At 47.1% G+C, this 23,023-nt stretch overlaps 1 protein-coding gene across 1 annotated transcript in view; it reads right to left on the bottom strand.

The window, feature by feature from the left end:
* RYBP (RING1 and YY1 binding protein) overlaps window positions 1–18,928 on the bottom strand; it is a 45,080-nt gene extending 26,152 nt beyond the window's left edge. The window contains exons 1-2 of the mRNA XM_075095647.1: window positions 18,686–18,928; window positions 17,613–17,738 (exon numbers count right to left, since the gene is read on the bottom strand). Of these exons, the coding sequence (XP_074951748.1) occupies window positions 17,613–17,738; window positions 18,686–18,717 (158 nt within the window). The 5' untranslated portion in view covers window positions 18,718–18,928. The remainder of the gene's footprint in view (window positions 1–17,612; window positions 17,739–18,685) is intronic.
* Window positions 18,929–23,023: the final 4,095 nt, after the last annotated feature.

The raw sequence follows: 23,023 nt of genomic DNA, 5'->3' as shown, positions 1-23,023 counted from the left end.
ATCTCAGTTGGAAAAGACCTTTAAGATCCTTGAGTCCAACCGAAAACCTAACACTGCCAAGTCCACCACTTAACCATGCCCTGAAGTGCTGCATCTACACATCAACTAAGAGAAAAAAACATTTTCAAATGTTGCAGTGTAAGGGTTTAAGACAACTGAAGCATGCAGTCAGCCACGGGAATACTGCTTACATTAATTTTTTAATCAAACTCGCCCAGAAGTACAGCAACAGCTCAGAATTTTGATAACCATTTCTGTGTGCTTAAGATACCCACAGAAGTTAATACAAACAACTGGAAAGCATTACACCTCCAGTTCAATACCTACAAGACAGAAGGTCTCAGGTGCAGACACTCACCTGCTGTCTTGCTGAAATACACAGCTTTTCCAGACAGGGCCAAGCTTGTCACAAAACCGAAACTACTTTGGAAGTCTCAATAACCATTTCAGCTTGCCTAAAAACACAAGAGGTAGATTGCTGACACACAAGAGGTAAATTAAGCTTTACTAGTACTGTAAAACAAAAAGGTACCATGTAATTTCCCTGAAATTTCTATTCAAAAATGCAACAAAAAAAAGCATATTATTGTCATGAGCTACAGAGTTATTTCATGTAGCATCCACAATTACACAGCAATCAAAGATTTCTGCAATCACAGCAGCAAAGAATGGCTCCAACAAGCCTAAGGTGACCAGGTCCTGATGAGAAAGACATCAGAGAAAAAGGGAAAGGTGCTTCCATACATCTCATGATGGAACCAACACAACAGAAACAAACCTGCCCTGACCAAAAAGCTCCTGGGAGAAAAAAATCATCATCCTTTAAAGGCACGGTGGTCCTTAGGCGGTGCAGGGGTTGCATGGGGCTGTACGTCTTTCCAAGTTACATTCCAGTTTCCTAAGCTTGTTGATGACATTATATAACTATTAATTACACTGCTGTTCGGCATGCTTTTAACCGCAATGATTCGAACCGCTTCTAGTAGCTCACTAATCCAAAGTACAATCCTCTTGACAGCAACTGACAGATTCAGAGTATTCGGTTCTTGCCGAAAGGAAGAAAAATCAAAACCCTCATCTGTCCACTGAAAAAAACAGCCAATATTCCTGCCTACCAGACTCACAGCTCCATCAAGGGCTGGGACACACTGCCGATGGGACTCCAAGCCTTGCATTAATGCACTAAGTAGCTCCCTCAGCCCAACGAATGATGGACAAGGAGCAGCCCAGACCTGCAGAGTGGTAAAATACAGAACGTGGGTGAAATACAGAGAAGAATGGTGCACCAGGCAAGGCAGCAAGCCGCTGGGATCGGCACCCTGATGCAGTGCCATCTTGGGGGTTTTCCACCCATCTGACAGCACAGCTGGACCCTGGCCAGGTGCCTGCTCCACTACTCCAAAAGGTGACTCCCCAAAGGATGGCTGTGCTCACACCCCAAAGCCTACCACCCACCCGTCTGGGACCAGCCGAGCAGCTCTGAAAAGCAGCTGGAGTCAAGCTGTGCGAACACAGCAAAGATTTCTTCCCAAAGGCCATCTTGAAAGTGTAGGAACAACAGAAAATTGGGTCTCTTTCGCATCTTCGTTATCACAGGCACTGAAAGGTTTCAGTCATCAGCTACCGGACCCAGCAGACCCCCTCCCCAGATGTGTGCTCTGCCTTTGTCCTTCCCACCCACTCTCCCAGCATGAATCTTCCTTGCAAGCCCCAACACAATCCTACATGCATTATTTATCCCTCTTGCAAAGTCGTGCAGTGGGATAATTACTTAACTATTGTAATGATATTTTGCAATGGCTGTGCTCTATTATTCTAATTGATTTTCATGGGATTGCTTTTGCTGCATGTTTTGAGCACAAGAGCATATTTTTCTGGAGTATAAAAAAAAAAAGCTAAGTTTTACATTCATTTTAAGCCTAAGAGCTGGATGTCAAGAGCAAGTTTTTAGAATAATATCAATATATTTTTAATTAAAACAATGTTGATGTATTACTCAGATTTTTGTCAAATTTAACAATCACCAAACACGGGGTTTTTTTAGATCTAATGAAATATAAAACAGTTATTAACTATTTGTAAGCGTTAATCACAAAGTTCTTTTCCTTCCAATAGGAACTCTTCCTTGTAAGATTTCAGTTAACATCATTACAAAACGTTTGAAAGGTGAGATCTCCAACATTTTTATTCACAAACTAAAAGCTTAAGTTAAAACACATTTGCACGTCTTGCATAACACTGTGTTAAATTTTACTGAGATGAATACTCAGCTTAGGACTTGGAGAATTATTACAATAAAACACTAAATAAAATTGGTCCTTTCCGTATACTCAACAGGGTACAAGCTACACAGCAGAGCAGCCCAATTAAACAATTATTTATGTCTCCCTACCCCCAGGATATTCTTCAGGCTATGCATGATTCAAGATGTACTTGTAACAGTTTTGTGAAGTGATGAATAGGATTTCAAAAAAACACAATAGTCCCAGTAGTTCAAAACTGGTAAGGAAACTTCTTCTGCCTCAAGCCAGAAATTCTTCCAGGAGGAACATTCCTTTAAAAGTTGCTAAGGATAATAATCTGAGCTAGAGCAGGGTGGAAAAGCAGCAAACCACTGATAGCCAACCTATCTTCCCTACTGATAATCTGCGGGCTCTATAAGCAAAGGCATGGATACAGCTCCCTGGCGAAGGAATCACAGAATCACAGGTTGGAAGGGACCTCCCAGTACAGATCACCTAGTACAACCTTTCTAGGAAGAGCAAAATATAATCTTTGTGACCCAAGTGAGCACATCGGTATACAAGGACTAGCATATTTGTACCCTAACAGCAAAACCAAGAATTTTATACAGTCGACAGTAGAAAGACTAAACTTTAGACAAATGAGACTCTCAGAAAACTACAGACCTGCAAAATTTGCTGAGTATGTCAGACTTGCTGGGTATTTTGTTTCTTTCTCCTTAAAAACAAGAGAATGTTTGGTTACCACCTATGACACTTACATTAAAAGAAAAACAGATCCAAAGTTTTACCAGTCTCAGCCCTTGTTTAAACTTTATAAGCTCCAGGATGACTGAGAGCAATAGCAATGAACGGTCTGAGGAGTTCCCTGCTTACACAAACACAGACCGAGTTTTCCCCACGAGTCTCATTTAGGGTTTTGTACAACACAACTCATTTCTCAATTCTTTTTCATCTATTAAAAAATCTCCCTGGAAAAAAAAAAAAAACAAAACAGTCTTGGAACAAAGCAAGATCACAAAAGATAACTGCATTAAGTTTCATGTCAACTTATTCCCTTTTTTCTCGATGTATCAGTCTCGGAGGCCTGATCAGCCCTTGCAACTGATGACGAAGTGCTGCACTGACTTCTGCAGCCTCTGGACACAATTCAGAAAAATCAATGCAAGGAGCAAAAGGTCACCTTCTCCACAAGCATCAACTACCTGTCGAACCAAGACAGATTTGCAAATGCTAGCACGCTCAGAAGTAAAACGACCAACTGTTATTAATTTCAGTGGCCATATTCCCACCCCCGTGACTAAGTAAACCTGTTCCTTAAGGTATATGCCTTTGTGTAAAAACAAAAAAAAAAAACAAACAGACAAAAAAACCCACTCATGCTTGTGGCAGGCTTTTAAAAAACAAGTGTAGTACACAGCTGTACAATTTCCTAGCTTTGAATTCAGAGTGCCAGTGGGGAAGTTGGTCTGGCTTACAACGCAAGAAAAATAAAGGCAAGAGGAAAAAAACTAAAGAGATGGCAAAAACCCCAAACTACTGCTAGGGGTTATCCCTCACTCTCCCTGTACACTAGAAAAAGCCCTTAGAACTGGCACAGAGCTGTAACAGGTACCTTATTATGGACCATTTTCCATGACTGGCTTGACATGCCCGGCTGTTGGCAGAAGTTATGCCTCTTCCAAGCACAAGCTGTAAGACTGTCCTCACATTTTAGATCTTTATAAATGCACACACTGAACATGAAGATGTGAACAACCATGCATTTACAGAGTAAGTATGCAGCACCGGGGCATGATGTTCTACTCCCCCGTTCGTTGCTGATTTTTGTATTAATTGCTTAATTTGTAAATGGAAAAAAACCATCATCCCCTTAATACAAACAAAGAAGCTTTTGTTTATAATAAAAGTTTCACTCTCACTTCTTTGAATGCTGGTTGAATAATAGCAAATCTCAGGACAGCATCATAAATTCCCAGCACACACTTGTACGTTCCCAGCCGACGCAACCTAGGAGTCTGAATGAACCCTTAGTAGGTCTAAACTTCTGAATGCAAGTACATCGTCGCAGCTTGCAGAGGTGCTGTGAAACTGTCACTGTCACTAAGTCATTTAATGAACCTCAAAATTTCACAGCCTGAGCTCTGGTTTTACAGACCGTCCCTGTGGATAGCCCCACAGTCCCATGGATGCTAATAACACTCATCTCAGAGGCATTAGATCTTTCTGACCTCAGAAGTTAAGCAACTTAAAACTAACTTGAGTCACATCCGGTAATAAGTACTTCTAATTAATAACTCTTAAGTTGCTGCCAGAGTACTGTATTCCCACACCCATGATCAAGCATGTCCCTTACTCTGCTAACCCGCATGAAAAATTGTGCAACTCTGTGCTCGCTTTGGCTGAGATAGAGTTAATTTTCCTCTCAGTAGCTAGTATGGGGCTGTTTTGGATTTGTGCTGAAAACAGTGTTGGTAACACAGGGGGGTTTCAGCTCCTGATGAGCAGGGCTTACACAGAGCCAAGGCCTTTTTTGCCTCTCACCCCACCCCAACAGCAAGTGGCTGGGGGGGCACAAGGGGCTGGGACAGCTGACCCGAAGTGACCCCAGGGATGTCCCACACCATATGATGTCACGCTCAGCACATAGAGCTGGGGAAAGAAGAAGGAAGGGGGGGACACATTCAGAATGATGGCATTTGTCTTCCCAAGTAACTGTTACGTATGATGGAGCCCTGCTGTCCTGGGGATGGCTGAGCACCCGCCTGCCCATGGGAAGTAGGGAATGAATTCCTTGTTCTGCTTTGCTTGCAGACATGGATTTTGCTTTACCTATTAAACTGCCTTTATCTCAACTCACAAGTTTTACGTTTTTTATTTTTTCCAATTCTCTCCCCCATCGCACCGGGAAGAGTGACTGAACAGCTGTGTGGTGTTCAGCTGCCTGCCAGGTTAAACCACGACAGTCTTTCTGGTGCCCAATGTGGGGCTCGAGGGGTTCAAGATAATGACAGGTTTGACCGGAATGTGCTAGATGGAATTTATAGCTGTTATTGCTGTTTAGCTATTAATCGGCCAGCCTCTCTGCTTGTCATGGGGCTTGCTTGCCTTACTGTACATTAGAGGCTAGTGCTCATTAGCGGCTGCTTTTTGCTTTCGCTGCTTGCTGTACGGCTCTACTGCTTATCATCTTACTCTGCTGTTCCTGAGAACAGCTTGATAACAGCAATGGCCATGCTCCTGGGCTGGCAGATGGCCAAGGCATCCCTGCTGCTTCTGTACAGGGCAGGCTGGAACGCCAGTGTGAACTCAAGTCGAAGGGACTGCGACCTGTGGATGAGTCCACGTGGGAGCAAGACACCCCAAAGCATCTGTGGCTGTGCGTGAGGTCATGATGGAGCACCTCAAAGCATGTGGCCATGGCTAAGCCCACAACAGAGCAGGTACTCCCCTGGAGGGACTGCAGCCAAGGGCACGGCCACGTTGGAGCAGGTTCACTTCTGGAGGGACTGTGGCTGTGGGTAGGTCTATGCTGCAGCAGGTGTACCTCTGGAGTGACTGGCTCATGGATAAGGCTCCACTTGAAGCAGGTATGACCCTAAGAGACTGCAGTCTGTGGATAAGCCCAAGCCGGAACAGGGGCAAAGGGAAGAGTTCATTGCAATGTTAAACCTGATGGTCTGATCCAAAGGGACCAAGTGTGGAGATAGTAATGGAAATACCTTTAAATTGTTGTAACCCATGATTTGAGTTGCATGTTATGGGAATTACTATAGCAGGAACCACCTGAACCTATGGAGGAGAGCCTTGCAAGAAGCAGTGCAAGTGCAGCAGTGACCTGATCTGAGCTGGCTTTGGTACCCAGTAAGTCAACACACCACACCACCTCTCCTACCCTGAGCGACCTCCGTAACGGACGGAGCCCAAAGTCACGGACTAAAGGAACTCAGTGGACATTTGCGGGCATTTATGGACACTTTACAGGTGTTTCACAGGGGTGGTCCATAGACTAAAGAAATTGTATCTGCATATTGTATCAAAGGATGGGAAGGTGGTAATGGGTAATGAGAATGTATTGGATAATGTGGGACCTGAGCATAACGTAAATAGTGTGAGATAAGGGGTGGAGAATCTGCTGGTTTCCACTAAGATAGAGTTAATTTTCCTCTCAGTAGCTAGTATGGGGCTGTTTTGGATTTGTGCTGAAAACAGTGTTGGTAACACAGGGGGCTTCAGCTCCTGATGAGCAGGGCTTACACAGAGCCAAGGCCTTTTTTGCCTCTCACCCCACCCCAACAGCAAGTGGCTGGGGGGGCACAAGGGGCTGGGAGGGGACACAGCTGGGACAGCTGACCCCAAGTGACCCCAGGGATGTCCCACACCATATGATGTCACGCTCAGCACATAGAGCTGGGGAAAGAAGGAGGAAGGGGGGGGACATTCAGAATGATGGCGTTTGTCTTCCCAAGTAACTGTTACGTGTGATGGAGCCCTGCTGTCCTGGGGATGGCTGAGCACCCGCCTGCCCGTGGGAAGTAGGGAATGAATTCCTTGTTCTGCTTTGCTTGCAGACATGGATTTTGCTTTACCTATTAAACTGCCTTTATCACCACCCACGAGTTTTCCCACTTTTACCCCCATCCCACCATGGTGGAGCAAGCGGCTGGCGTGGTGCTTAGTTGCCAGCTGGGGTTAAACCACAATGAAGTCTTAACAACCCCATGCCTTTAGCATCCATACAGCACACAGCTGTGCCATTCCTCCAGTGCTTCGAGAGTGAAGCCATCACTGCACAGGACGGTGAAATGAAGTGTACAAAGACTACCCACCACGCCGTTCCAGCAGTTTTATCATAATTTGTTTTCCTGCTGCCCTTGCTCTCATTTTTGAACTATTATCTCTACAGTTCAGAGAAAGGAAGATAAAAATTGTTTTTTAAGTCTGACTTCATCTGCAGTATTTAAGACAACATTTCAGGGTTTCAAAGCATTTTCCAAAAATTTAAGTTAATCTCCTAGAAGCCATATGTGGTAGGGACTTCTTACTACATTTGCGTTTCAGTTAAACCTATGCACGTGAGTTACTTAACTGGCAGAGCCACAGTGAGTTAAAAGTGGGGGGAAAAAAAGTCCCCACAACAAGGAATGCCCTGGGTGCCACCTTCCCACTCGCAGCACCGGCAGGTACACAGGAACACCCACCAGCCATCCAATGTAATGCTTTTCTGCAACATTTACAGTTTCATTTTCTGTCATGTGGGAATTCACCACCTCAGGACACCAAGACACTGCTTACGCAAGGTTTGCAGCCCTGCATCCCATTACAGGAGCACTCCTGCCCACCCCAGGGTAAGCCCACGCTTATTCCCTATGGGACCACCACTATACCACCTCCGCCAAGAGGAGAGCCCTGAAAGGAGCAAAGCAGCCATGGAGGAACAGCCACTTGTAGGTTAACTCATCTGCCCTGGGCAAAGTTGGACATGCCTAGCACCTGGAGCACACCAAGCTACCTTTAAACTAACTCATTGTAGTTAACCACCCAGCCCTCCCTCGGACAAGCCACCGCCGTCACTACCACGTGCTTTGCCTTTTGCTTTGACGGAAATCCGACGCCGTCAGACGCTATTAGAGTAACTTCTGCAACCCACCAGCTTCACTTTCAATATTTCTCCTCTGATTAAGACACATCGTCCTTCAAATCCCACGCTGGTATCGGGCAGCTGCCAGTCTTTCCTACACAAGTCAAACTACTTGTGTAAACCCAGTAAAACACACAGAATTCACCCAAAATAATTTACCATTTTTATGGCAAACAGTTTTAGGCGATACGGGTTTACAAATTGCTAATACCACACTGAACTGGGGACATTTCCTAGAGCTTATAAAATATTTTTCCTAAATTGATCCACACCCATGACTGTTAGAGATAACAAATTAGGAGAGTTTTGTTTCTCCATAAAGCACCTGTAATAACTGAGCAACAGCAGCAAACAGGCACCAACCAGAGCTTCCTTGCCCTATTAGCATTACAGAGGAAAGCCTCCCCTTCTGCTGCTAATGATGTGCTCTGCCCTGTATCCCCAGGAGACAAATGACTGCACTGGCTGATTGACTCCATCACAGGGCCATCGTCCATCAATGTATTGCCTCTCTTATTGAAATCTCATCTTGGGAAGAGAAAGTGCTCAGTACCACTTCCGAAAAAACAGTGAAAGCACTTTCAGAATAAGAGCTCCAAGATATATAATTAGAGCCAAATGTTTCAGCAGAAACACACATTTCCAACAACTTGGACATATATGCATGCTTCGCCCAACCAGGACAAGTAAGATTTATGTCCTTCCCCTAATCTAGATGTTTTTTAAACAAAAGAATGAAACACCTACCATAAATTTCTGCATCAAATTAAAACACAGATAATGAATACAGCCGTACAGATAAAAATGGCAGCTTGAGGATATTTAGCTAGCTGATCTGCTAAAGGGTGAGTTCCAGCCTCTCTTACACAGGCTTAAGTCACACTAACATCACACTACCCCACTGACACCTGCAAATACAAGTTAAAGAAGTTACAGATCCCTCCATGTATTTATTTAGTACACAGATAATAAGGTTTTAAAAAGGGAGCAATCCTATTCAGTTAAGAACAACCCCCTTCCATTTAAAAAACTCTGCACACAGGGAGCGGGACTAGGGCACAGGGGGTAATCCACACTTAGTACTCATCGGGCAGCATTCTGATCAACCTGAGATATCACTGAAGCCTCCACATCCTAGTACTTCTACATCCTCTGCCCACCTCTCCAATTTGACCATGTTAAGTTCCACATGAATTACCCGGACATAGTTCCACTTGCAGAAAAATAATTTAGTTCAGGAAAAATATTTCAGATTGTAATCAGTCTCATGTCTGTCTACTCACCAATATAAATCTGAAGAAGGCAGCTTTATCTCAGGCAAGATATTCTGTCTCACTTAGCACCTCTGCACGTTACAAGCAATCCATCATAACTCTGAAATCCCGGAGAACAATCTGCTTGAGAAAATACATCTAAACATTTATTCCTTGTTTACCCCTAAACAGAATCCAGAACTGACTTGTTTTGCTTCCATTTTATTTAAAGACAACCAATGTGATAAGATCCTTAAACTAAAGTTTCTAGAGCTCCTGAACACATTCCCATGTAAGTTGTAAACATAGTTTCTGGAAGCTTGCACCTCCATACAGCAACTAACATAAAGCATACACTGTGTTTACTTAAACATGGAACATTTCAGCTCTCAGCAAACTGCCATAAAATGTATGCTTCAAAACATTTATCAGTCAGAAGGTTAAAATCCATTTGGCTATTGCAAGACTTCTACAGTAAAGAACAGACTTATAAATTTTTAGTAGTTTGATCCTTGCAGCATACGGGGTTACTCCACAATCCCAGGCCAATGTCTCAAATAAGACCACATATGGTTCAAAATCAGGTCTCCTGGTTTCACAATCCATACTTTAGATCCCTACAACCCCTTTTTCTCATGCGTTTCCAGTATTACTTAACAGAAGATCAGCTGCAGGTGTACTTATAACTTTCAAAAGCACAGGTAGCACTTCAATAATAAAATACTATCTTTCAAAACAATGCCATTTTATCCAGCTAGTTTCGTTTTTTCTAGGAAGGAGTTGAGATTCACCTGACTCTGAATGTGCCGAGTTACTGAACAGTCAAACAACCCACCAGGCCAGCAAACAGAAGCAATGCTTTTCCCTCTAATTTATATTTGAGCCAGTCAGAATTACAATCTTTCCCATGTTTAACAGGCAGTGCATTTGTTGATGTACAAATTAGCACTCTGCTACAAAGAACATGCTCCTAATTCACAGCTGGCTTATCAAAAGAGCCATGTTAAGGATTTGGTCATACCTCCAGATGTACCAAAAATGTGTGAAAGGAGCTTTCGTTGATGCAAAGAAAATCTGTCTGCACAAAGAGACAATCTATGTATTTACCATGTGTCGGCTGCAAAATGAACTTACATACATGTAATGGAGGCATTTCCACGTTATTTCTGTCATATCGTGTAATCCTGGACATCTGCTTAGGGTCGCATGTACAGGTCACTCAGTATGTTGAGGTCTGCTTTTTTTTTTTTTGCTGTCCTTAATAAACATGAAGCAGCAATAACAATTTTCCCTTACCTGTCTGAAACATGCACACTTCAAATAAATCCTCACAAATGCTCCTGTAAGACCCCTTCCCTCTGGAACCGCCCAGATTTCTCCTTTTACCTTTTGAAGAAAGAAGCCAGTGCAAAGAGAGACATAAAGTACAGCTGCGAGACACAGCCACAGAGAGAGTTTGTATGAATCTTATTTCAGGTCAGAGCTACGCGTTATGAAACTCCAGCACACCTTGTGAGCGACCTACATTGCGGGACTGAAACCCACTAACCTACAGAACCACCCGGAATCCTGCAAAATAGGTCAGTGGGTTTCCTCATAAGAAGAATTACGCAGACAAGGAGAGATGCAGGTCATAAAGGACAAGTAGAGTGCATCCTTCGCCTGATGCAGGAGCACTCTGCAAGCCATCTCTCACCCTGCTGCCATATTCCTGCACATGGGCAGGACTCCCCAGAAGTGCCGTGAACTTGTGTCTCTCACCTTGGCACCCTTGAAGAACCTGCCTGCATGTTCAAGCCCAACAAAGCAGGAAGAAAAGGAGCAGCATTACAGCAAGGAATGGTGAGCCTACCGACAGCAAAGCTGTTTAATTCATGTTGCTAACACAAAGTGGGTCTTGCAGCAGCCCAAGTACAAGTGACACCTGATTCACGATCAGCCTGGAATTATGGCAAGGGGCATCCAGGCTATAGCATAAAAGCTGGATGCTGTCAGCCAACCTTACCCATCCAGCCCACAGCACATTACCTGCCAACCTTCAGTCCTCATTGGTCTTGGGTTTCATCTGTTGCTTTCAGGGACCCAGAAGTTCAGCCAAAACAGAGCCCCACACCACTACAAGCTGCTGGGGAACAGTAACAGGCAGCACAGGAGAGTCAGCCAAGATCCTGCAGGAGCCGAGCGTGGCTGCAGAGAACCACCCTTCGCACCCACCACCTCCCTCCTCTCCGCTACTGTGCCGGTCAACACCGGACAAACACTTCGCTATTTCCAGTTCCTACAAGGTCCCACTTATTAGATGAACGCACATCAGCGTGCAAATACACATGCCAATCGTGCAAATGCAGCAGCCCCTCTGCAGCCAGCTGACGGGAACATGAAACAATCAGGGCAATTAAAGGCACGCAGAGAAAGTTGCTCTGCATTCTTCTGCCTACCAGTTCCCCACAAGGACCTGCAGTGAGCCAGGGCCAGTATCCCAGTGGATGCAATGTCTGTTTACAGCAATAAAAGAAAGTTACATGCCCTCCCCTCCTACACACACATACATACTTTGATTTAGATTCCCGTCTCCCCAAAAAGCAGTCTATGGAGGAAGGGAAAAATGAAGAATATCCATGCTGTCTAGTATCAGTGATATAGTAACACGCTCAGCACTGCAGTTTATCTATTAGATCTTTATAGTCTCCAACAGAAATCAGGGATCGATCTTTAAACCCTACCATCCACAATCATTTAACCCAAATAGGTAATCCACATGAAAACGGTGATTTTGCTATGTTATTTAACATAAAGACTTCTTCTTCCCCTAACAAAAAAGGGCCACAACAGGTGTAGCTATTATTCCTTAATAGGATCCTATCCAAGTGGCAGAAGCAAAGTGAGTCACAGCAGCCAACACAGTACCTCTGTGTTTGTCACGTACAGCGTTTCAGGCACCCAAGTCTGGCAGCCTTAGCGAAGGGGTATTGCCAATACGCTGCACATCAATACTGAGGATCCTCCCTGCTGTGAATGATTTCCCAGAGGTGTCGAGACCCAAGAGGAATCCTGGGGTGATGGTAATGAGATCACTAATGCAAGAGCCAAACGCTAGCTAAGAGCAAATCAGGACACAACTCTCATTTCTTTCAAACAGCCCAAGTACAAGACGAAGATCTTACGCCAGTGTTATGCTTGCAACAGGATGAGAGACAATAGCTGATCTGAACAGCTTCACCTGCTCAGATGAAGGCCCACAGACTAACTCTATGCTAGTTAAAACAACAAGTGTAGCACGAATACATACCAGTAGTCAGTTTATAGTGGATCAATACCCCAAGCCACGTGGCTGAGGCACCTGGGGTCCAGCAATACAAGTCATGAAGTCAGACTCAGCGTATCACCAAACCACAGACCCAGAATTTGGGGCTTGCTGCAAACCACTCACATTGCTTGCTTGTAAAATGCTAGGCCTGCAAAAGGCTCCTCCTGTTTTTAGCTCCCGTGCCCTGGAGGGTTTGCCAGGCCTAGCAAAAGTATTCATCATCGACAAATTCAGGAAGTAACAGCTAATTACTTTTAGTCATTGCTGGTAACCAAAGTATGAGACAACAGAGGTCCAAAGAACACCTTGCAAGCAGGCAAACATTTTGCAAATAGGTATCGTGCATTCCAGCACTCAAAACTACCTAGGCAGAGTTATGCTGTTATCATCCATCACCAACAAAGCAGTCCCCAAAGGGACACATCCTCAAGATCCTGATGGCCCCATGGAGCACTGGCATGATTCCAGGCCAGTACAGACCACGCTCCACTCCACGTGACCCAGCTGCCATTTAACTTCAGCAATCAACGGGCAAAATTGGGATGATTTAACCATAGATCTAAATGGCCAATTACTAAAACAAATATTCCAGAGTAAAGGCACCAACATCCCTTCCACAAAAGCTTTTTTCCAGACGAGTCACATACTCCATTTTTATAGAAAATAGCCCACTTAAAGGCCAGCTATGATTCTAAAATAAAACCCACCATAATGCAATTGAAAGAACTGAACAAAACCACTTTGCTTCCAACCTACACCACAGAGCAAGCATTTTTAGAACAGTCCTGCAAATACATGGCAAATACGCAGGGCATATAGTAGTTGTATGGAGGTCAGGATCATGAGCCTGATTCCTCATTCCAGGAATAGCAGGACTATCTGGTGTCTATTCTAGTCAGCCCAGCTTGGATGCAGAACAAGAGAATACTTTTCAGTGGTGACATGGACAGTAGTTTACATCTTTCAAGGTGCTAGCTTAGATCCTGCAAAGGAATCTTCTGAAGAACTGAAGGGGAACAAAGGCCAGTATCAGACACACCTGTTCCACACAAGAGAAAATTAATTTTAAAATTATGATTAATAATTTCAGCTTGGCCTCCCCTCATAAGTAAGTACGGCAAAAGAGTGAAGTACTACTGACATACACTCCTTGAGCACTCCACGTATGAAACGTACAGTCAAATCACTTGATGCAAACTCCAAACCACACACTTCAGGCATACAGGTATTAGCAACAAATACAACAGCAATGCTTATTAAGTGCATGCCTTGCAGAGGACAGACACACTACAACTTGTTAATTTGGCAATAAGAAGTCCCATTGCTTTGTTAATTTGCATGTCAGACATCCAGTTGTTGCTCTTGCATCTTCCACTAACCTTTTTTAGTGCATTTCTCTGTAATCAGGTACATTCACGACAGAGGATGTGAAGTTCAGAAAAGGAAAGCACTTATCCTAAAGTTAGAGAAAAATTAACATCTCAGAAGCTCCACCACATCACACCACTTGCCTATTTATCCAAAAGAAGCTTCAGAAAATAGCAACTACCTCTGTGAAATCAGAGAGAGGGGGGAAATATTCTTCTTGACAATGATGTCTGAAAGCAATCCCATGCAGAAACACTCTGCACAGCCATGCCTGGGAGGAGAGAGGAAGCTACAAGAAGAGGTGTACAGCAACACAGCGTATGTAAACCATCAGAGAACCAAAGGGGAAGAGGAGCAAAAATATCATTACGAAAAACAAATGGAAACAGGGAGCCACCACCTACCCTCAAATAGCAACACACAGCTCCCCATAACGGGAAACGCGAGGCCAAATTCTGCCCTCACACTGCTAGGAAATCCAAAGTAAACTCTCCTTCCATGTTTGAAGAAGTAATGGATATTGGAAGGGAACGTGCGTCTGTGGAGCTATCTTCCCAGCAGAACTTTTAATTCAAGGCTTCTCCTGTGTGCAGGAGCTGGTAGGGCTACACCAGAGCAAACCACCAGAAGAGCCACAGGACGCAAGTGGAAGTGGTGGCCAGCATCAGTTCCCTACACCATCACACCAACACAAAAACCTCCAGGAAAGAAAAAAAGTACTGTATACCCCAGCGAACACACTACCATTGCTCATTCCCAAGCTAGCCAGTTAAATCACTGTCTCAACCCAACTGAACATTGTGTTGAACATAGCTTCTATCTTTGCCGTGATCCTCACGGAAGGAAAACCACAGAAGAACTAAAGATACTTGCCTAAGTAGAGTGTAATAAAGTTTAACCATAAAATAGTAAGAATAAAGTTGAGGAATGGGAGTTAGTGACATACTGTAACAAATCCAGTATTCAAGTAGGTACTATAGGTTTAATGTAATCTTTGCACGACAACTCCCAATTCTCTTGAGATGGATTTGACCTCATTTTTATTTAGAAGTGCAACTGAAATATTTATAAACAGCCCCTTGAAAAAGTACTCAGGTGCAATTTAACTGTTTAGCATCTGTAGTGATTTTAACTTGGCACATCAACTCTAAAACTCACTGTCTAAAACTCCTTTTACGAGATCCAAGAGAAAGGGGATAGTTGGATCTGAGAAGTAAGACTTCTAACTGCTGCCAGCCACCCCTCCCACACTGCAACAGATTATATCGAGTCTGAAAAAAAATATACACACGGTGAGAACCAGCTAATGTCCTAACTAGTTCTCAAATCAGAATACTTATCAGCCAAAGTAAATTCTACAGCAAATAACTGGCTTTACAGTGGAAGGGAGGGAGGTTGGGGGGGTGGAACAGGTCATACCAGATCTTAAGAAGAAAACTGGGCATACCATAACTGCACACAATAATTTGATGAAAACCAATTGCCTCACCACATCTACGACGTCTGTCTTTCACTACTTTGTTGAGTTTTTTTAAAAGTGAGTTTGGTAAATTTCCGATAAGTGTTACTGAAGTAAGCCTTAACGAAGGAAGGCAGTTTTAAATGTGTTAAAGTGTCATCAACTTGTCAAATTGCAACTTAAAAGTCAAGCTCATCAGACACCTTATATTTCAAGTAATAAATTATCAATCATAACTCGTTAAGTATCTTTACATCAGTCATTTATTTTAAAAATTCTGAAGAATTTCCCCGGCATCGACTCGTACGTCACATACTGTAACACTCAAAGCAATACCACAACAAAGAACTCTGACTCCCAGGTCTTCTCAACATACGATGCTCACTCACAACATTCAATCACTCCTGCTTTCAGTTATATTTATTCATAAATGACATAAATATGCAAGAAGACATGATGGCCCATTGAATACTTTAAATATTTTCTCAAATTTTACAAACAAAAGCAATTTAAAGAGTAGCAAACATGAATAGAAAGTTGATGAATTAAATGAATTAAAATTAGAAGCCATTCATAAGGGCCCATTAAAAGCTGAACAAAAGTACAATGTTCTAGACCCGAGGATCACATCTGCAAGTAAGGCTACAGCTCTTAACCTGAAATCAGCAACTGCCTTAAGGGTCCTTTAAGAGATGAAACATCCTACTACCTCAACAGTTTGAAAATTATCATTTTAAAAACAAAAAAAAGTAAGGGCATGAAAGGGAAAGCTGCTGCTCTCAAAATGAACATCAGCATGGTGGCCAAATGAAAATGATCGAGTCTGATACAAGATACAACCCATATGGGCTCCTACATATCATTAAGACTCTCCTCCTACAAACACCCATGCACATGCTTGTCGTGACGCTGTGAGAACTCGCAGTGACTGCAAGGTGACTGCAAGGCTACACACTGTAGTAGCACAGTTAAATACCAGGCGACTGCAGGATCAACGTGTTTCACCTGAGCCAACGGGGAAGCCAAGGAAACAGAAAACCACACAAACCAAGCATACTGTGAAGGTTTAGTTGCATGACAAAATACGACTGAACAGAACGAGTCAAGAATCATCTCTAGGTGCATACAGAACACTTCTGTCCCAAAAGCTCGACCTTATTCAATGCTGTAACTATGCTATTTAAGGTTAAGTTCAACACTTCTGTATATTTTGTAAAAAGCATAGTGATACTTGTAACCGACGTGCACGATAAAACACAGTTAAGCACTACGGCACTCTGTTGCTGTAACTTGGGGAGTTTCAATGGCCCACAAGCACGCTCCCCATTAAAAACGCAGGCACTTCACATTGTCTAAAGCACACTGCAAACAATAACCATCCGAACACAATTTCACCTCCTTTATCAATCAAGTCAAGACAGCCAAGTCATGCAAACAGCCTGCTGATGAGAGCACCTCAACACACTGCTTCACTCAGAGGAAAACAATGCCTTTCACAATGGAAATCTGACGGACCTCCCTCCTTGGCAGAGCAGAGCAACGGGAGCTCGTGTGTGGAAGGTACAATACCAACAAAGTCAGAAGTCAACATGGTAGAACCAATCAGAAGAAGAGAGACAAAGCCAAGCGCCACATGCCTGTTTTACTGCCAACTGATATTTCTAGGACAAACTTTCCGAACCCATTAACTGGTAGAGTGCAAGTTTTTTTGGTTTTGGGGTTTTTTTAAATTCAATTAACTACTGCACGCCATCTTCACCATCTCACACAGACTTCCACAGTTATTCAGCGCAAGGCAGTCAGAGAGACCTGACAGCTAAAGCTTTCAGAAATCCGCACCGCTCCCACATTGAGCACAAAGCCGATTCCTTTCCGATGACAACAGACAACAAGAGATCAACATCTCAGGAAGGGAGCTGTTCCTGTGGCATCTTTAGTTTCAGCCATTTCCCTTCTCACTCCCTAATACTCAGTCTTTTCTACTCCTGTCAAAAACACAGGTAAATCTCCACCCAAACCACAGAAAACCGTCTCCCCCAAACCACAGTCAGAACACTTCTGGCTGCCTGCGGATCTCCAAGAGGTCCTCCGTATATCAGCGACAAAAAAGCACAAAAAGATTCAGGTCGCTGCCACATCCACAAAACATGTCTTCCAGCTCCAATTAAAGGCTTGAAAGAGAATTTTTAAAATCCACAAGCTTTTCAACGGAGACAGAAGGGACTGCATCGAGGGGAAGGGGGGTGCAACCAGCCGAGATCCAAGCAACAGCAGAGGGAAAAAAAAAAAAGAAATCAACAAGTCGGCAGAGCGAAATCGGTGTCGAAAGGTGCAGACGTACCTTGTGGAGGTGCCTTTCCGGACATCGCAGATGCTGCATTTGAAGGCTTCAGCGCTGTTCCTGAAGGTGCACACGCTACAATCCCAAAAGCCTTCGTCGGCTGCAGGTTTGGCTTGCCTTTTCGGCCTTGGGGAGGGGGAGGGAGAGGGGAAGCGTGTGTGTGTGTACGTGTGTGTTTGGGGAGGAGGAGAGAGGCGGCGGCAGGAGGAGGAGGAGGAGGGAGAGGAGGAGGAGAGAAAGAAAATACACACATGAGAAACCATGTTACAGAGCCCCGAAACCCAGCGCCTGCTCGCACCGCCGCTCTCCCCCCCCGCCCCGCGACCGGGAACAGCCGACAAACACCTACCGGGGCCGGCGCCCGGAGAGGTGCGGTGCGGCGCCGCGCTCCGCCCCCAGCCCCAGCCCCGCGCCGCGGGAGGGCCCGGCCGAGCCGGGCCGGGCCGGGCCGAATCCATCCGGGCCGGGCCGGGCGCGTCCCCCAGCGCCCCCCGCACGGCGGCGGGGGCCGCCCCCCTCCCTCGGAGGGAGGGTGGGAGAGTTTGAAGGCTGGGAGGCGCGTTCCCTCCTCCACCTTGTTAAAGCTCCCTTTGTCTGGGAGCAGCCAGTGCGCGGAGCGGGAGTGCGAGCGAGCGGAGCCGCCATGGCTGCTCTCACACCAGACCAGCCCTGGCACCGGCGGCAGGCAGGGAGACACCGGCGCTCCTCCGCCTCCTGCCGCCCTTCCACGCTCCCTCCATCTTAGGAGCCTCCCTCCCTCCCTCCCCGCCCGCCCGCAGCCCCCCCTCCCCGCCCCGGCCCCCCGCGTACCTGGCGGGGCGGCGCGGGCACGCCGCCCCCCTCCCCGCCCGCTCCCTCCATCTTAGGAGCCCCTCGCCGCCGCCGCCCCCCTTCCCCCGCGGCGGAGCACACGCACGCAACTACCAGCCAGGGGCCTACCCACCGCCATCCCCTCCCGCCGCGCCAGCGCCGAGCCGGGCCCGCCGCCGCTGCCGCCGCCGGGGCAAGGGGCAGGGGCGGCCCCCGCCGCGCTCCCTCCATCTTAGGTGCCTCTCCCCGCGCCCCCCGCTCACCTGGTCGGGCTCTTCTTGTCGCCCATGACCATGGATCGGGGCCGCCCCTGCCCTGCGCACAAAGAAAAGAGGCGAGGGGGAGGGGAGGGGGACGGGGCTGCCTCCGTCCAGCAGGCTCCGGCTGCTCCTCACCCCCGCGCCGCCGCTCCTGCTGCCGCTGCCAGGCTCCGCTCCAGACTAGCAGCGCAGCGCAGCCCGGCGCCCTCCCTCCTCCTCCTCCTCCTCCCTCCTCTCCCTCCCCGCGCCGCGCCGCTCCGGCGGGCGGAGCTCGCCGCCGCGCCGCGGCCAATGGGGGCGGCCCCGCCGCCAGCCCTGAGCGGGGAGGAGAGCGGGGAGCGCCCCCCGCGCCGCCTCCCCGGCGGTCCCACCTCCGCCCCCGGCCGGGAGCCCCCCTCCGGGCCGCCTCCCGTCCTCTTCCCTCCCCTCAGCGCTGCCCCCCGCACCGGGACCCCGCCGCGGCGGGAGGGCGGGTTCCGCTCGGCCGGCGGTGGCGGGTGGCCCCTTCCTTCTCCCTCCCTTCCCCCTCAGAGGGCTCCGTCCCCCGGGAGTCGGGCTGAGGCCGGCGGCGCCCCCGCCGGGAGCCCCTGAGGGGAGAGCGCGGCCGAGCGGCCCCGTCCGGGCGGCGGGAGGCGGGCGGGAGGAGCCGCAGGTACCGGGGGGCCGGGGGGCGCCTGGGCCCGCTCCCGGAGGGGAAGGGCGGCCGAAGCCTGCCTCGTCCCTGCGGCTACGCTGGAAGTTGCCCTGCAGAGTTGGGCAGCCGGGAGCAAACTCCGGCTCGGTGCCCTTTCCTCGGGCACAGGCTCCCTGTGCCTTCGCGACCACCTCCCTGCTGCCTTTATGAATTTCCACTTTGGGTCAGGTCACTAGCCTGTACAGAGCCAAAGGCGTTTCAAAAGCCCTGCCATAACCTTCCAGAAACCTTCCCATCAATCCCTCGGTGATCCATCAACTCCACTGAAACCACAAGCTGTGGTTCTGCAAAACTCCCAAGGTGGCAAAAAGTGGCATTTCCCAAAAAGCGGCAGTCCTGCCCCAAGGTTCCCCCCACACCCCTTCAGGCCTGTGGAAGTGCTGCAGTGGGGCCAGACGGCAATGGGCCAAGGACGAGCCCTTGCCATCTTCACTGCGCCGCTCTTCGTGCGGGGTCAGTCCTCAGCAGCGGCTGCAGGAGGATGGGGGTGACAAACAGCTGAGGAAGGACCGGGTAAGGAGCGATGAGTAAAGACAAACAAAAGTTGGTTCAACTGCTCCCAGCTACATGAGCGCAAGCCTTGCAGGGCAGACTTTTTTCACCATGCTTTCCCAGTTTCTCAGTGGTGACCAAGCCAAGCTGACAGCTCCCGCCAGCAAAGAGCAAACTTCATCCCCAGGCCAGAAACAGTGCAGACAGGAGGGATGTCTGTGGGCTGCACGGGGCTGTGCTTGGGAATGCAGCTGCAGCGCGAGGGTGAAGGGTCTGAACAAAGTTAACCTATGGCTGAATACAAGAAAAAAATAAAGAAAATGGCTACTTAAAAAGCAAACCAATCTACGTGGCTTAAGGCAGGATATGGTCCTACCATGATGGGAGGAAAGCGTAACTGTGTCCTGCACTTTAAAGCTTTAGAGATACGGACTCGCTCACAAGCCACAGAGGTTTTTTCCCCTCCACCGATGCCCATTTTAACAGTCAAATCACGCTGACAGAGTCACTTCTCTGTATTTAATAGCTACATGTAATCCACTTACCCTACCCAGCCCCCCCATCCCCACACAGGTGATTTAACCCTTGCTGGCACCTCTGCCAACCGATTTAACTGCAATTTGTACAGACAAAGACTTCGAATGACTTATTTCTTAGCCACTCAAGTTCCCGAACAATACAGCGAGAAGCATACATACTCCAAGGGCAGAGTTAAGGTTGTGCAATTATCACATGTAGGAAGTGTCATTTTCCCATTGCATCTGCTGTTTTCCAAACATTTTTGCTCTTTTAGATTACAGCAGTAACGTTTGCTTCGGGAACCTGTGTGGGAACAGTAACGTGGCAGTGCTCACGGGGCCTGGTAAGCGCAGAGTCCTGGTGTGCAATCGCTACCAGAACTTCATGGCAATGATGTTTATGGGGACAGCAAGAACACTGTATTTGGGCAAGAAGTCAGTGAAGAACCTGAGAAGCACAGAAAGGCAGAAAGTGCTGAAATTTTGATGTGGGAGGAGATCTAGGCATCTGACTCCCGTTTTCTACCACAGCTGTTTCCCTTAGCTCTCCATTGCCACGTTAAGGAGAGCGACAGCCACCACAGGCACGGAGTAAGTTATTGTGGAAACACCAAGGAGCTACAGCCCATTTTTAGAAAGCAATTTATCTCTTCAAAAAAAGTTTCAGGGTTGCTGTTTTCTTTTCATAGCAAAAGTTGTTTTCTTTCCAAAAACCTACTACATCCTTTATTATCAATTCCCCTGGAAACCTTCCTTCCTCAGCAAATAACGCTTTCAAAGTCACGTGTTAAAAGCTTGGCAACCCAAGTCTAGCATGACTTCATTCAATCACGTACATGCAACGGGAGGTGATCGTTCCCGGTTTGTTAAACACACTTCAAGCGCAGTTGGGTGACTCTACCTTCACGGACGGTTCCTGGCAGAGTGCCATGGCCGATGGTGAGCTCATGCGTTGATCCAGCTGGAGCTTTTGGGATGCTGCATTCTGCGGGCAGCGCTTCCCTGTTCACCCCTCCGGACACCGATGCACCCGCGACAGGAACCCTGGGCAGAAATCAGGGCTGAAAATACAGTCAAACTGAATGACAACTGCCTTGGTGGGGTATTTCTTTCACACCATGGTGTTAGCACAGTAAGTTATCCTGCTGGCCTCACACTCACCGAGGTGGCAGGGGCAGTGCACCCCACCGAGCATTTGGGGATTTTTAATAGAGTTTGGGCTCTCACATGCTCCCTAGGCAGCCTTGGGCAAGTCAATTAGCACTTCTTCTCATTAACTCCAGCACTCTTGATTCAAAAAGTGAAAGGAGGAGATTTCTAGGCTCACATGTGAATCTATGGCACCAGTTTTCCAACGAAACTCATTCCAGCTAAGTGTTTTGGATCCCACGGTGCTGTTCAGTTGGTGCTAAATCCAGCAGAAGAAATGCCCACCCTCACCTCCAGAAGATGCTGCTTTCTCGGTGGTGCAACTGAGAGCATTCTCAACTGCAAGAGGATCCTCTTAACCCACCTCTTTCCACCTCTCCCTTCCTCCCACCCTGTGTATTTCTAATGACAAAAAAACTTGTAAAGAGACACTGGTTGCAGGTGCTTCCAGGACACGACGAGAGACACGGCACCGGGGCAGGCGTGCTCACAGCAGCTGGGAGAGCAGGGCACAAACCTCTCAGGCCAACCTGGCTGCTACAGCCTGTGCTGGGAGCTCATGCACTAATGGTTTTGCCCAGCAAAGCTTTGGCTGTGCGTCAGTACACGCTTCATGTTAGGCGGGGTGACGTTGGGATGAGAAACATGGTTTCCCCTCTGCACCAGCTCAGCATCCCCATCCCTGGAACCATCCCTCACCCCCGCAGTGCCGCGGCTGCTCCTGCTTCTTTGCTTGAGCCCCGAAAACAGACAAAGGTCCAAAACAATTGTCTGTACCCTCCCCAGGGATGCTCTGAGGTAACCCCTGAGCTAAGCACCCTGCTAATAGCCTCTTCAGCATGGTAAGTCCTCCAAAACCTGGGGTGCTGAGGGCACAGGGAGAATTCCGTGCACCTGGACTGTCAGTATAAACAGATTTTAAAATAAACAAGGACGCTACATGCACAGCCGAAGTCGGTATTTGTGCATAGAGTTCAATGCCAAATATAAATATTGAGCTTCTTGGCCCCGTTGGTCACTGTGGTAAATACGCATTTTTGTAACTTCGCATCAGATGTGCGTAACTTCTCTGAAGTGACTGCTGTCCCAAACAGCCTGACGTCTAACCACTGATAAAGGACTTTTCTGTGGATTTCGTAAGGAATTTGTTACACAGGAGATGGAATCAGGCTCAGGTCACAGGTCTCGCTATTAATTTAGCCAGAGCTACAATGATCAGAAGAGATGCCATTGGACTCTGGGGCAGGGAAGCTGCATATCACCACACCATTAGCACCTTTAAGTAGAAGTGGGTGGGAAGGGAAATAAGCAACTGAGGGTAGAAACGGTGAACCAGCTTCACTAGAGCACCTTAACAGCCAGCAGTCATTTCACTGTGTCCTGCTGAGGGGGATTAAATGTGCTTGGCCTCCCCAGGTTTCCAGGATGAGAAGACATCAAGGGGTGGAAGAAAAACAGGCTGCGTGAAAGCTGTCAGACTTCACACAA

The sequence above is a fragment of the Phalacrocorax aristotelis genome, chromosome 6 (assembly GCF_949628215.1).
Source record: "Phalacrocorax aristotelis chromosome 6, bGulAri2.1, whole genome shotgun sequence".
Taxonomy (NCBI): domain Eukaryota; kingdom Metazoa; phylum Chordata; class Aves; order Suliformes; family Phalacrocoracidae; genus Phalacrocorax; species Phalacrocorax aristotelis.
This window is presented reverse-complemented; position numbering and strand designations above follow the sequence as displayed.